The 14,164-nt window shown below is 42.7% G+C and overlaps 1 protein-coding gene across 1 annotated transcript in view; it reads left to right on the top strand.

Moving 5' to 3' along the window:
- Nucleotides 1-14,164, top strand: part of TECRL (trans-2,3-enoyl-CoA reductase like) — a 59,103-nt gene that overhangs the window by 19,287 nt on the left and 25,652 nt on the right. Inside the window, exon 3 of the mRNA XM_015623577.2 lies at nucleotides 13,506-13,550. Coding sequence (XP_015479063.1) covers nucleotides 13,506-13,550 — 45 coding nt within the window. The remainder of the gene's footprint in view (nucleotides 1-13,505; nucleotides 13,551-14,164) is intronic.

Below are 14,164 nucleotides of genomic sequence, written 5' to 3'. Positions count from 1 at the left end.
GTTCCTGATGAATTTCAGTATCCCTCAAATGACACAACTCTAAGATCTTTTTACTTCTCTGTGCCTGTCAATACAACCCAGTTTATTAGAAACTCCTTGAATTTCTTGTTACTGCCACAGTGAGGCTTTTATCTTCTGAAATTCTTTACTTTTTGCTTCCCAGCTCTAAGCACAAAGTAAGCAACAGCTCCTGCCACAAAACTCAAACTGGTTGCTACCCTCTTCCTTCCCAGCTCACAATCAGAGAGCTCATCCGTGAGTAAATTGCCTCCTGCCTGTGCAGCACGTGCCTGTCAGAACAGGGACCCAAATTCTTGCCTCAGGATGGGGTTTTAGTCACAAGACCAGCCCATCCAGTACCTTCATTTCTATGCTGTGCAGGGAGAAGCATCAGGAGGATGACCTCCTCTCAGCTTATCTGTGCAAATCTTTCTATACAAAATACAGGAGTCTGTCTGCTGGTACAGATTCATGTGACCTGAATTTATGGCTTGGCTGTCAGAATAATTGAAGCCCTCATGTGAAAGCTGGGAATTTTTTTCAGTCCTTTGCAACAGCCAGTCAGGAAATAAGAATGGCATCATTGACCTAACACTCTTAAAAGAAAGTAGAAGCCAAACTGAGTTAACCTTATGATTTTAATTTACAAAGTGAATGAAGATTTACCTTATACTCAGGCACTACGCAACCCACACCCCATTCTGTGTTGGAATTACAGAAAAAACAATTCTGGCTATGTTCCAAGAGGGATAGACAATGCTTGGAGCCCATATGCCCTCCAGAAGGTTCTGTGCACTTCACAGACACTATTGTGCATCCTGAGCTGTGGTCATAAGCCTCCCATTAAAGCCCTACAAGTGCCTCTTGGCACTGCTAAGACCCAGATTTTGCATTTGGACATTATTAGCTGGGGTTCTGAGATAACAACAGTGAGAGGGAGCACCAGACCAGGCATCTGCAGTTCATTTCTCTGCTGAGCACTTGAATCTCATTAAAAGTTGTGGAGAAATAGACACTAAAAGTCTGGAAAGCATCTGATCAGGTGTCCATGATGTTTCACTTTCTGAAATATGTACACAGTTGCAAAAAAATATTTTATTATTAAATTAGGACACTGGGGTGGACGTTTGGCTCACCAAGCTGATTTAGAAGCAGGGCACAGAGAACTTTAAACAAGACTTTCAGAGACAGATGCTTAAAAGATGCTGGGTCTTCAAAAGATAATCATAAAAGCTAGAAGGTCCCCTAGGACTTTTGAAATCTCCTGATTAATGCTGAAATGAATGTGATGTTTAAGACTTAGGTCTTTCAGACTTGACCAATGGGAGTCATGCTATTGACAGGGGTTGGTTGTGCACTAGACATTTCCTCCCTTTTGAGCTTCATTTTCTCATCTATAAAATAAGAATAATTAACCTGCCTTTCATCCACCTTGGCATTTTTTGTCTCTTTTGGCTGTGATCCTGTAAGAAACATTTGGGACAAAGAATGACTTAAATATATGTTTAATGACCTATTGAACCAGAGGGAGTAAGGTCTCTAAAACACAAAAGCCAGACTATCCATTAAATCCTTACAGAAATAAGATGACCTTCAGAAAACCAGCAATATTTAAATCAGCAGTGGGAAGAGTGAAGATCAACTGAAAAAGTTTAATGAAAATTCCTATTATTTCTCTCTCTTTTGACAGCTGCTGCATCTGATATTATTGCATTTCATTAGCAGGATTACAGATGAGTAACATAATAAAAGAAAAGGCATCTATTGAGATGTGGCTTGAAGCAGAACTGTCCCCCTCTGCTCTCTGGGATATTGTTCCCAGCTGAGATTTACAGGGCTCCAACAATGCATCACAAATGACATCCTATGTAAACAATTGGAGAACAAATGTGAGATGCTATTTAAATGCCTCATTAAGAAAAGGAAATTTCATAGCTTGATTCTTTGCTTTTCTTGACTTTACAGTAGATTTAATTGACAGATCTAAATGAAAAAAACATCAAAATTTGTTTACCAGAATTGCTTGTTATTATTTACAATGTGTCTTATATTAGTTCTTATGGAACAACTGAGAAAATTACAGTAGAAGGCCCTATAGAAGTAATCCAGGCCCTAGGAATATTCAGTCTTGAGGAACTAAGGCCTACTCAACTGTAAAAAAAAGATGCCAAAGTAGTTTTGGGTTTAAAACTGCTCCTACACCAATTTAAACTCACATATTAATGTTTTTTGTCTGAAGAGCAGACTCATTTCCAGTGTTAACCTGGTGTTCAGCAGACTCGTGGGCTTAATGTTCATTCAAGGAACTCAGGATGCTAAAAGCCCCAGTGGGCCTTCATTAGTGTGAAAAGAATCTCATGTCCATTAATAAGACAGGTGTCTGTTGATTAAGGCAGGGTCAAGTTCACCTGAGCCTGTGAATGTGCTCAGCATCTACATCAGGATTTTCACAGGAGTCCATGCACTTTTGTACACCTAAGTTGGGACATGGCTTTACTGAGAGGTCCAACAGCTTCTCTTACAAAGAGCTGCTTGGAATGGATGTGTATGAAATGTCCCAGGAATTCTTGTGAAAGACAGCCAACAGCCAATGGATAACAGGAGAGGAAGTGAATCTCCCTTGCCAGAGTGAGAGGAACCTACCTACTTGAAGAACTTCTGAGAATAAGAGAAATAAATGGCAAGTCCTGTGGTGTCATCTCTGCTAGACAGGATAGAGTAGAGGCAGCAGCTTCGGCTTCTAATTTCAGACTTTCCCCCACTTTCCCCAATCCTCATGGATTCCCTGGATGTGCTTTTGCAGCCCCTCTCTTCTGTGGGGCCAAGAGCTGTGATGTAACAAGTAGCTGCAGTTCCAGGGGGAGGGTCAGGTGAGCACAAGAGCAAGAAGAGCTGTTCAGAACTTCACGTGAAAGATCTCACCCTGTGATAGTGGTTTGTTTTGCATTTGTTTAGATGCAAGCCCTCTCTCATACCTGTAGTCTGTTTCTGCTTTTATTTTCTTATTTGTGCATGGTGTGAAAGAAACCCTAAGAGCAACCCAAATAAGAAAGCTTTCAAACAAAATTTGGTATTTGCAACTGTTTCAAGTTAATGAAAGCAACGCATCAAAAACAAGAAGGTGAACAAATGATTCACAGTAAAAATAATGTAGCAGAGTTTTTCCTCTTCCTAAATTGTCCCCAAGTCTCAACGATATTGAATATATTTGCTGTTGAAAATTACTCACCACTGAAACAAATGATGTTTGAGTTATACTGGAACAGTGTATGTTGCTCTGGTTTAAATGCATACTAGTGGAGGCAATATTTTTTTCTATGTTCAGCCATTAGACTGCAGGTTCAGAGTGCACAAACAATCCGGATGAGCTGTGTCTATCACATTTACAGAGGGGAAGCAGTTGAGGTGTTCGAAGGCCATGACTTGTTTGGCGTATACATTGGGATGAAACATCATCCCTCAGCTATGAGATTGAAAACCAAGCTGTATCACCACAATCAAGTCCCTAATGAGCTGTGTCTGTAAAGATGTGGAAAAGTACTTTGCTGATCAACTTTTAGTTTGGAAAAGGCCTCTGAGATCATTGCATCCAACCTTTGACAGATCACCACCTTGTCAACTAGACCACCACACTGAGTGCCGTGTTCTGTTGTTTCTTCAACACCTCCAGGGATGGTGACTCCACCACCTTCCTGGGCAGTCCATTCCAATGTTTGGAACACTTTCCATATGAAATTCCTCCTGATGTCCAGCCTGAACCTCCCCTGGCTCAGCTTGAGGATGGGTCCCCTCATCCTGTCACTGGTTGCCTGGGAGAAGTCCCTGATCCCCATCTTCCTACCACTTTTTTCAGGAAGTTCTAGAGAGTGATAAGGTTCCCTCAAGCCTCACAGCAGTGCTTCTGAGGTACAAAAGCCTTTCCACAACCTAAGTAAAGTGGTGGGATGCGGGAGTTAAACCAGCCCTTATAAACTTCTCCCAGGAAGGACACGGGAACATGACAGCCTCTGGCTCCCATGCTAGTGTCTGATCTGCTGCCTTTTTCTCACTGCTCCTGGAGAAATTACAGTTTAGCCCTGTTGTTAGTGGGGATTAATTTGGTGAATTAAGTTGGTGAATTTACCAATGAATTTATGAGAAGTTAATTTGTTCTGAGGACGAAATCATGTCAATTCAGATGCGCTCAGTTAATTGTTGATGGCATTGGTGTGGCCATTAGATACAAAACCACACTGCTTTGGGGGTCAGCGGGGAAAAGCATCCTGATTAGCTGTTGCTGGAGAAAGCAACATCCCCTGGATAGTCAATATTGAAAGAAAATTATACTGATTTAGCATACTTTATTAGCTAATTGACTGTGGAATGCTTTTAAAGAAACAGCTAGAGCCTGGGGTAGGATTATGCCCAGTACATCAGTGGGAAAGGCACAAATAAGCTCTTGAGCCATCTTTCCTGTATCAGCTGTGATTGCTGGACCACTGTGTACTTTCTGATGTTGGAATATAAAACCAGCAGGGCCCCAGTCGTGCTGTAACGTTTGTTGGCACCAGAGTGCATTCAGGCAGCGGGCAAACAGCACTGGGTTGAACCAATGACCTCACCAGTTCTCTGCTCTCTGTCCCTCTTGCAGCTCTGTGGAGAGCTGCTACCTAAATGTACTCAGCAGCCATGCTGATTGTGGCAGTAGTCACACCAGAGCTTTCTGAAGCGAGGGAGCAGTGACCTGTGTTATCAGTGTCCTGAAGCACAGCATATCTATGACACTGCAAGGCACAGCACTGTTTGTTCCCTCAGAACTTGGCACGGAACAAGGTTTTAAAAGGAACATTTTAAAACAGGCCTTAATATCTTACTGCCTGTGTTTCCTGAGACCACGAGGGTGGACAGATACCTGTGTTCAAATGCTCTGCTTTGCTGCCACTGAAAACCTTGTCTGGGCTGGCAACTCCACACCAGCAGAGATACTTGAGCATTTATGGATTGAGACAGACAGCAAGCGATTCCATAAACCACCAAATAGTAACCTGTGCTTTTAGAAATCCCATGCCAAATGATGGACAAGAAGATAGAGAAGGGAGGGTATTTTTCATCTCTGAGACACCTATTTAGTTTGGCAAATGTATGTTCCTTAATGTGCAGTTTCTCGGGTTTGTGTTGCCCTTCGTGGGAAGGCTTTACTGACAGAACTCATATTTAGGAAGAGAATCCTGCTCAAGGTCTCACATTCCCTGATACCTGGACAATTATCTTTGTTAGCCTTTCCAGACTTGTGGAGATCAAAGGCAATGATAACTACCAGAATAGAGATCCTCACCTGGCATAAATGACTCATCTCTCTTTTAATTTGGGCTGGCATTTCAGAGCCAGAACATGACTTCTCTGCGAATGCAAAGCACACCCAGCCCTGCTACAGTGCACGTGTGACAGATGTGGCTCTCCCTGGTCCAAAGACTCCCCAAACCTCTTAGGCAGAGCCCAGCTGCACTGACCATGCCCTGCCACCCTGCAGGGTGTGACTGTGCCACAGGGGCAGTGAGGGCAGGGCAAGGGGGCCAGCCCTGCAGTGACACTGCCCCATGGGGGTCACACTGCGGTCCTGGCCAGCCCTGTGCAGCGCCACGTACTCAGCTCCCCCTCACCTCCCTGCACTGATGAAGAGCAGACCCCCATGGGAAAGTTCCTTCCAGCTCCATGCTTGTCAGGATACCTATTTTCTTGTTTCTCTGTATTCTGGTCTGTGGCTGGTATTAATGAAATAAAAGGTGAGCCTCATTCCCTTTCCCTTCCTTTGCCCACGCACATTAATTTAAATGCAAATTCACTCAGAAAGATCAAAATTAATTATGCTTTTTGCAGCAGGCTACACGGAAAATGGAAATGCACAGGGCTGGCTTTTCCCTTTTCTCCTTTATTTTTTGGAAGTGCAAAGGAAAAGCAATGTAGAAAAATATTAACATATGTGTCTAAATGTTGCATGCTTGGTTTTGTTTTTTTTTCCGATGCTTTTTTGCATGTCTGAAATTCCACTGTTGCTTTCAGTTGCAGGCAGCTTCAGAAGGAATATTGAAAGGTCAATCTGTTAGTGACATAAATTGACATCCAAATGACAAATAATATTCTGTTTACCACTAATAAGAATCAATCTCCATTAAGAAAAACTATGCTGACTCTTAAGAAATTTGTCCATTATTGGCTGATCAGAATGTAACTGAAGTATGAGACTTCAAATTATTTTCAGTGGGGAAAAAAAAGGCATGGGGGGAGTGTTCTGTTCCTTAACAAGTGCAGGCACTTATATAAGTTTTTTTTTAATGAAAATGGAGACAAGTAAATTTGTGACTCAAGGTGCAGTGCAGAGTCCCACAGGCTGGAGCTTCACAACTGGGCACAGTCACAGCAGCTGAACTGCTCCCCAGAGCCAACATGTGGACAGGGATATCCTTTTTTGCCAGATCCTGGGTAAGAAAGGCAAAATTCTGACAGTTTTTTTAAGGGGAATGGGCGCAGGAATTATGTGCATTGTGCTATAGAGACATTAGATATGGTCTGAGAAACCTTCTGGACCAGTCTCTGTGAGGCTCCAGTGGAGCTGCCAGGGTAACTATTACATGACTTTATATAGGAAAAATGGGTGGTCACAGAATTTAAACACTTAAGGGCAGTGTGAATAATCAAATGAACAGGTAAACAAGAAGAATTTAGCTAGATATTCAATCAGGCTGGGGTTTACTTGCTTAGTAGCCTGTGGGAAGAGCATGCTGTCCTGCTTCTGGGACAGACCCTGTTCTTAGCACTGCTGGTCTTAGCCAGTGTGTCTGGAGACATCAGTTCAGCCAGCTCACTGCCTGCTGCCCCTTGGCCAGCAGTGTGGCTGTAGCCTGATCAATTCACGTATTGCAAAAACTAGAGGAAAGAAATGGATGCTTACAACCAAGTAGCTAATTTTTCAAATTCCACATGCCATTAAGAAAGTGCTTTTTTGTGTCCCCATAGCAACTAGAGTTCAGGGTGCCTTTGTAAAACACATGGCCAAAGATCTTCCCTGCAAAGCTTACAAATGAAACAAATCAGAAAAAATATTCAGAGAAAAAAGCTGACAAAGAAAAGGGATTTATCCCCAGCTATGGAGCCACTAAAAACAACATCCATTTCAGTACTCTGATAAAATTTTACTGAACACGGCACATTGGATCTGCTCTTTCCACTAACTTCCCATAAAAACATGGGTCTAGCTCAAGATCTGCTCCTGCTCTTTAAATATTTGGATACACACTCTCAAAGGTCCTTCTACCAGGGAAACACAGCCCAGCTGAATGATCCTGGATCCAGAAATAGGGTCAGCCCTGTGCCCTAAAGACTTTGCAAGAGGTGGAAGCAGCACACAATTGGTAGCCTGACCCTTGTGAAGCCTGCTGGGCTCAGGAGTTCAGTCTGGTGTCAGCTGAGTGGTACCTGGAGGGAGCCTGGCCAGAGCTGGCCTCTGCACTAGCCCTGGAAAAGAGACCCAGGTGACTGTGCTGGCACTTTGTGCGTCAAAGCAGCAAAACATCTCTTGGCCTGCAGCCAAAGAGAGCCTTTAGAGAGGGGCCATGTGAAAAGATGCTGTGGCCCTGCTTGCCCCAGGCTTGCTGCAATTCTTCAAGTGGGCCGGTCGTTCAAGATTGCAGCTCTCAGCAGCTGCCATTTATTACAGTGGAGGCAAGCACAGTGAGTAATCACTTCAGATACTTTCTCTCTTGATCTTGTGGCCGAGCTTAGTTTTACCGTGGTTTCTTTGGTGTGCTTTTCTTTCTGCTGTCATGCTCAGGAATCACTTGAGTGCAATGTTAGCACAATAAATCACACAGCCTTTTTTTCCAAATAAAAGCAGAAAGCAATAGCTTTGAGTCATTTCAACATCCTGGTTTTCCTGCTGTCAGCTCAGTGAAGCAAGAGTACACAACCTTCAGCCCTGCAAAGGCTGTGGTTGCTAGCATGGTGATGTCTCTATCCTTGCTTTCTCAGAAAGAGTGTTCTTGGGAACACTCAAACAGGGCTGCTGGAACCAAGGCACACAACACCATGGCCACTGCTTAAGGTCACAGACAAGGGACAACTGTATTTGTTCAGTGTTTACTTGTCAAGGAAAGACATCAGCAAGTTTTAATCCGCCTGTCTATATATTATGCACAAACCCAGCATACCCACAGATACCAAAATGTGAATCTTTCCTAGCAAACTCTTCTTACTGCTACATGGGTATGGAGACTGCCATCTGGTTAAGGTGGTGGAATGCATTTCAGCCAGGCTCGGTTCACATGACCAAGTGCTGTTACACTTCTCAGCTCATGTGCAACATTTCTGTGATCAGATAAGGGAGGTTGGTGCAGCAGTGATTCCTTGGAATTTCTGCTATTTCTGCAAATTCAAACAACATGCTGCTGATGATTGATTATAGTAATTTTGTTGTTCATATCACCCTATTCATATCACAGCAGGTATTGCTTGTAATTATTAAGGCTATTTGTTATTAGAGATGCATGGGTGGTGAAATACAATGAGAAGCAAACAATTTAACTGGTAATAAAATTAGCTGATGATGGAAAGTCAATCTGCTAATTATCTCCAAATTGTGTGTGTCAGTTGTGTTTTGCATTTCTCAGGCTCCTCTCTCCCCAGTAGAATAGCTTTTGGAGGTCTGCATTCTAAGGAACACACTGAATTCCCCAGCAAGGGAGGTCTTCATAATGTTACCTTTTTTCTCATACAGGCTCACATAACTTCATAAATACTTTGTGATAAATGGGCATTTCATTGGGCAATTTACTGCAGAGCAGACAGCACACTTTTTTTTTTTTTGTAGAAGATTCTTTATGAAACTTAATAAAAATTAGGTCAATTCCTTCAATTTCACAACTATTGAAAAATACTAAGTACTTAGATTCTTAGCTGTTAAATTTTCCAAACATCTTGTGATATTTAAGTGGTGGAGCATACATTAAGGTCAGTTAGGGTTACATGGATAGAGTACCTTTGGACAGTGTTAAAGCTGCACAGGGGCTTTTTAAATTGTCCTTGTTTCTTAGGATTGTCTGATTAGCTGGTTCATCTACTGGGATTCTAGTATACAGGCAGTGAAAAAAAAACAAACCATGTGGGCAGCAGGACCAGTGGTACTTGGTTTTCTGTGCATTTTTGTGCAGTGGTATTGCCAGTTGGGCATGGCACTGAGGCTGTCATTTTAACTGGTATTTGTATGGTTGTTTGACAGCACTACATCTCCTTTTTATAGCCAGTATTAATAGGTAATTCCATAGCTGGCTATGAGAAAATTAAAGGTGGCCGTCAGTTTTTATGTGTCCTGTCAGTTTGCTTGTATTTTAATTTCTCTTTTAAATGCAGACAGGTACAACAAATAACCCACACAAAATTAAATATTTTTCCTAATATCCATTTTTTAAAAGAGGTTAAATGTTGAGTTGCTTTCCAAGCAAGTACCATCCTGTTTGTAAAAATTATGATGCCTTAAGCATTATAGAATTAAAATTTTAATTATTTTTTTTTAATTTTTAAGGTTTTCTTAAGATAAATGTAAGATGAAATATGGTCAAAGACTTAAGACCTGTCATAGTTGCTTACACTTCCAGACTAATGGAAGCCTGTACACATAGACATAACTTTGCCTGAATCATAACAGAATAACTCACAGAGCTGCAGAATAGTTTGGGTTGAAATAAATAATGAGAGATCATCTAGTCCAGCCCTCTGGCATGGCCAGGGACATCCTCAGCTAAATCAGGTTACTCAGTGAAGAAGAATGAAGTTGATGTAACTTAAATTCAAGGAGTTTGTGAATGACTTTTCAGCTGAGGAATGGGCAAAGATTTCAGGCGCCAATATGCCTGCAGCTGGGGGGTGACCATATTGGGGTCTGAGGCAAACAGTCCTCCAGAGAAGGATAAGCCAGCAGAGTAGAAATAATCAAATAGAGATGTAAAACTAGGAAGACATTTCTGCAGCTGTCCAGTGATGCTGAGAAGAGAGGAACCAAAGCTGTTTTATGTAAATGCTCAGAAATGTAATAGATGTGGAGGAACCACAATATTGACTAAACATTAGAGGATGTAATATTGGCTAAACAGACCTGTGGTTTGAACCATCATGGCCACTCTTATTCTCTGGGCAGTCTGTATCTGCTTTTCCAAGTCAAAGCCACTCTGGGATATAAGTGAGCTGAAATGTTATTTTTACAACTTTGTTCCAAGTGTGAAATACATATCCAAACCTGTAAACCCTGCATGAGGGAGCTGAACAGCTCTGCTAACCACAAGGATTATGCAGAGACTGTGACCTGCTGTGGCTGAGCTCTGATGCACTGTCACAATGTCAGAAAGTAAACAGGAGTTACAAGATAAACTTCTGTCACCCGTGGTCTTGGATTGCCATTAATTTATGCAGGAGGCAGCAGTGAAAAATGTTAATAAGAAAAACTGGGAATTAAACACTTTTAAAAACCCCCCAAAACAGCCCTGCAAAAGGGAAACCCTTCAGCTGTAGGCTGGAAGCAAGGGGAGGCTCTGCCAGGTGTGGGAGTGCAGAGAGGCCGTCAAGAGCTGCCCACAGCTGCAGCTGTGCCTCTGCCTTTAGCCAGCGTGTGTGTTTAACCTGACTGGGAGCAGAACTCTCCACATGCACTCCTGAACTCCTGCTGATGGCAGGTAAAGCTGCTCTGTCAGACAGCCCTGCCTCTGGATATCCAGGGGAGCCATCAACCCCTCATTCTGACAGGCGGTAGGAAGAATTAATACAAGTGATAATTAGTCCCTTGGTTTGGCTTCTTTTCACTATTTAAAGAAAAGAAAGTGTTCCTGCTGTAGGAATGAGAGAAATGTGTTTCTGCCATAGGCAGGCTGGATTGGAATATGTTCCCACACTGCCAAACAGAAATCCAGAGCTGTTCTAGTGAGATTTTTGGAGGATCCCTGTGGAAAATAGTCATAGGAGGAAGGCAAATAAGTGGTGACAGGTGGGGCCAGCACCTCTTTGTCTGACTGTTACCAAATGGTGAGCCTAGGGATGCCTAGGAATGTCTGAGATTTCCTATCAGAAATGAGCCTTATCAAGCTAGGAGAGCAGACTCTTGGGGGTCACACTTCTCTCCAGAAAACAATGCTGGTTTCTGCAGGACCCTGGACAGCTAACACTTGGGAACAGCCTTGCTAAAATCTGCTGACAGTAAAGACTGAAAGTGGGAAGTTTTGGTGATTTCACTCAAACCAGCATAGAAATGTGTTTGGACTTTGTCCCCCACTCCATTTAGCATTTCCACTTGTTGTTGGCCCTCCACCAACAGTAAGAGCAGGAAAGGAACAGCTAATTCCAGATCCTTCCAGAAGAATATACACAGATTTCCAAGCACGGCCTGGAAACCAGAGACACACTGATGTAATAACAAGGTCACTGCAGACAAGCAGCAGCAAAGGCACACTTCCATCTGTCTAAATCTTTGAGTATGTTTGAACATAATGGTGTACTGAGGCTAAAGGACTGGAAATGTGGGATGACGTGCTTAAATGCACAACCTCTGTTTGCCCTTGTGAAGATTATGAGCCATACCTAAAAGAGCATTGCCACAGGATCAGGTAAATTGACTTTTATTGAAACATACTGTAATATGAAGGGGGGAGCTGAGGGGAAGATTCCAATTTAACACAAATACATTGCATTTCAGGCTCCCAAATAACTATTGATATCTGCTGTCCTGGAGCAAATCATATCTTCCCTGACAAGTCAGACAGCTGCTCCTTCTCTATCTTCCCTTTGTTATCTTTAATAGCCATGGATTGTTGTGGTACCTTGAAAAAAAATGTTTGCAACTTACTTGATGGATGTCTCACCTCCTGCTATTAGCCCTGGTTCATGGGTTCATCTAATGCCTGTTCTTGCCTACAAAAGTCAGACCAAGTGCTTTTGAAATGAGAGTGTGCTGAGTGTCAGTGCACACCGTGTACAGCTCCCTTCCCCTCCATCTGGCAGCTGGTGGAGTGAGCAAGCTCTCCTCATCATCCTGAAGTAAGTTAGGTAGAAACAACCTCTAGAGCTCATCTCCAGATCCAGCTCCCTGCTCAGAACAAGGCCAACTTTAAAGTCCTGTAAGAGTGTTCAAGGTCATCCCAGAAGTGGCCTGACTACCTCTAGGGAAGGAGATCCCACAGCTTCTTGGGGAAAATGTTTCCATGTTTGATCACAGCCACTGTGAACAATTTTTTCCTTTTAGAGGTATGGGAATATTTGTACCTTAAACACAGGAACACTAAGAGTTGTAAGATATGTCTGAAAAAAAAACCTGACCAATTTTTTGAATTGAAAAGACAAAGTAAATCTCCTTTCAGGCAATCAACTGTCCTCAGGTGTATCAAAGGAAGTAAAGACAAATGTGGTAGAAATGGTTTGGGGTAGAATAGTGCATCAAGTTCCTCACTTTTCTCTGACAATCTTTGCTTCCCCCAAATGTCAGTCAACACCATGGGCTGTGGAAGTTCTCACCACGTTGCTTCAGGTCAGCCCAGAAATGTGCTAGGTCAGCCCTAAAAACCTTCAACAGCAAACCAAAGAATGTGTATGGGTTAAGCAAAGTTACTTGTCCTTGTGATGCAAAGGAGGAGTGTTTGTATTGTCCATTCAGCAGCACAGCTGAATTCAGAAGCACAACCTTCTGTATAGAGGAACTAAAGAGCTGGCCAAGTTAACAACTTAAAGAGCCACAATCCCCTCTGCAGTGTGTCGGTGGCAATTACCTGCTCACTCTGACACCAAGGGAAACAAATGCATCTGGAAACCCATACCTGTTTTACCAACCTGACAGGTCTCTGTTCAAAATCACCAAAGGGAATCAAATAACAATGGCCACTGTGCGTTTTGGAATGACCTTTAAACTAGAGCATGTAAAAATCTACTTCTAGGAAACATCCTCAAGTCGAGGGCATCGAGGAAGTCATAGGTCACCCCAGTATTAGCTATCCATGTGCTTCTACTTTCTGTGTCTCTAATTCCCTGATTAATCTGTGGTTGAGAACTAATACAAGCTGCACATCCCTAGTCAGGTTTTACATTCCTAAATGGGAAACACAAAGTCCTGGACCAGACTCTAGCACAGGCATATTTTTAGAAGGAGGGGCATGACTGATACATTTAGTACAGGGTTTTGGCAAATACAGTAATAAACAGTATCCTCTTTATATTTCCCACTGTTGCACACACAAGCTGTGCTGATGGAGTGTTCAGCATTGAGATTGGCCCTTCCAACACTGAAATGGGAGAAGGGATTTATGCTTTAATGTGTGTACTGTGCGCTCCTCCCAGCTCTCTTATATTCTCCTTGTACAGATAAGACTGGAAGAGAGTTGTTTTCTTTATTCTATCTCACTTTCATAGCTATCAGATGAAAAAAAGAAACAAACCTAAACCTAAGAGAAATTTAGCTTTTCTATCATGAAATTAACAGCCATGCTTTCTGATTGGAACAGGTCCCCAGTGGTACCCATCCCGTGTTGGCCTGCAGCTAGAACGCAGTGAGTATTCATATGGCTGAACACAGCCACCTAATGTATCACTGATCCTCTGGCAGGTTCTCCTCCTCACAGCAGTGCTCTCTCTATACCTGTTATTGGGTGAACTGTTAATACATTCTCATTAAGTGACATCAGTTATTAGCTTATTAGTTTTCTCATTAATGAAAGAGCCTAATGGTTCTCATAGCCACTGAGTGAAATGTTCCAGAATTGTGTATGATCACATAATGAAGACAAGGCAGTTTTAAGCCTGTTCACTCCCTTCCTTCCCTCACTGCATTACCCGTTTCAATCCTTACTCACTGCCTTGCCAGAAGATGCAGCTGGCTGCCAGAGGCAGCCTCTCTGTCAGTCCACAAGTTCTTGGTGGACATGGCAGTGGAAGATAAAGCTGCCAGAGGCTGTTTGGTGTTTGGTCTGTGGATGTGTAGAATTGCAAAGCCATAGAAAATGAGGACTCAGCACCTGATGGAATTTAGCACCCTCACTGATGTAAACAGTCAACAAATGTATATTGAAAGGGAGACCATACATAAGAAAAGAGCAAAGAGGTGTTGCAGCCATGACAACATCCTGTGCCAGTGGGTGTTGGATTTTTCCAATATCCAGCTTAC

Source organism: Parus major, chromosome 4 (genome assembly GCF_001522545.3).
Source record: "Parus major isolate Abel chromosome 4, Parus_major1.1, whole genome shotgun sequence".
Classification (NCBI taxonomy): domain Eukaryota; kingdom Metazoa; phylum Chordata; class Aves; order Passeriformes; family Paridae; genus Parus; species Parus major.
This window is presented reverse-complemented; position numbering and strand designations above follow the sequence as displayed.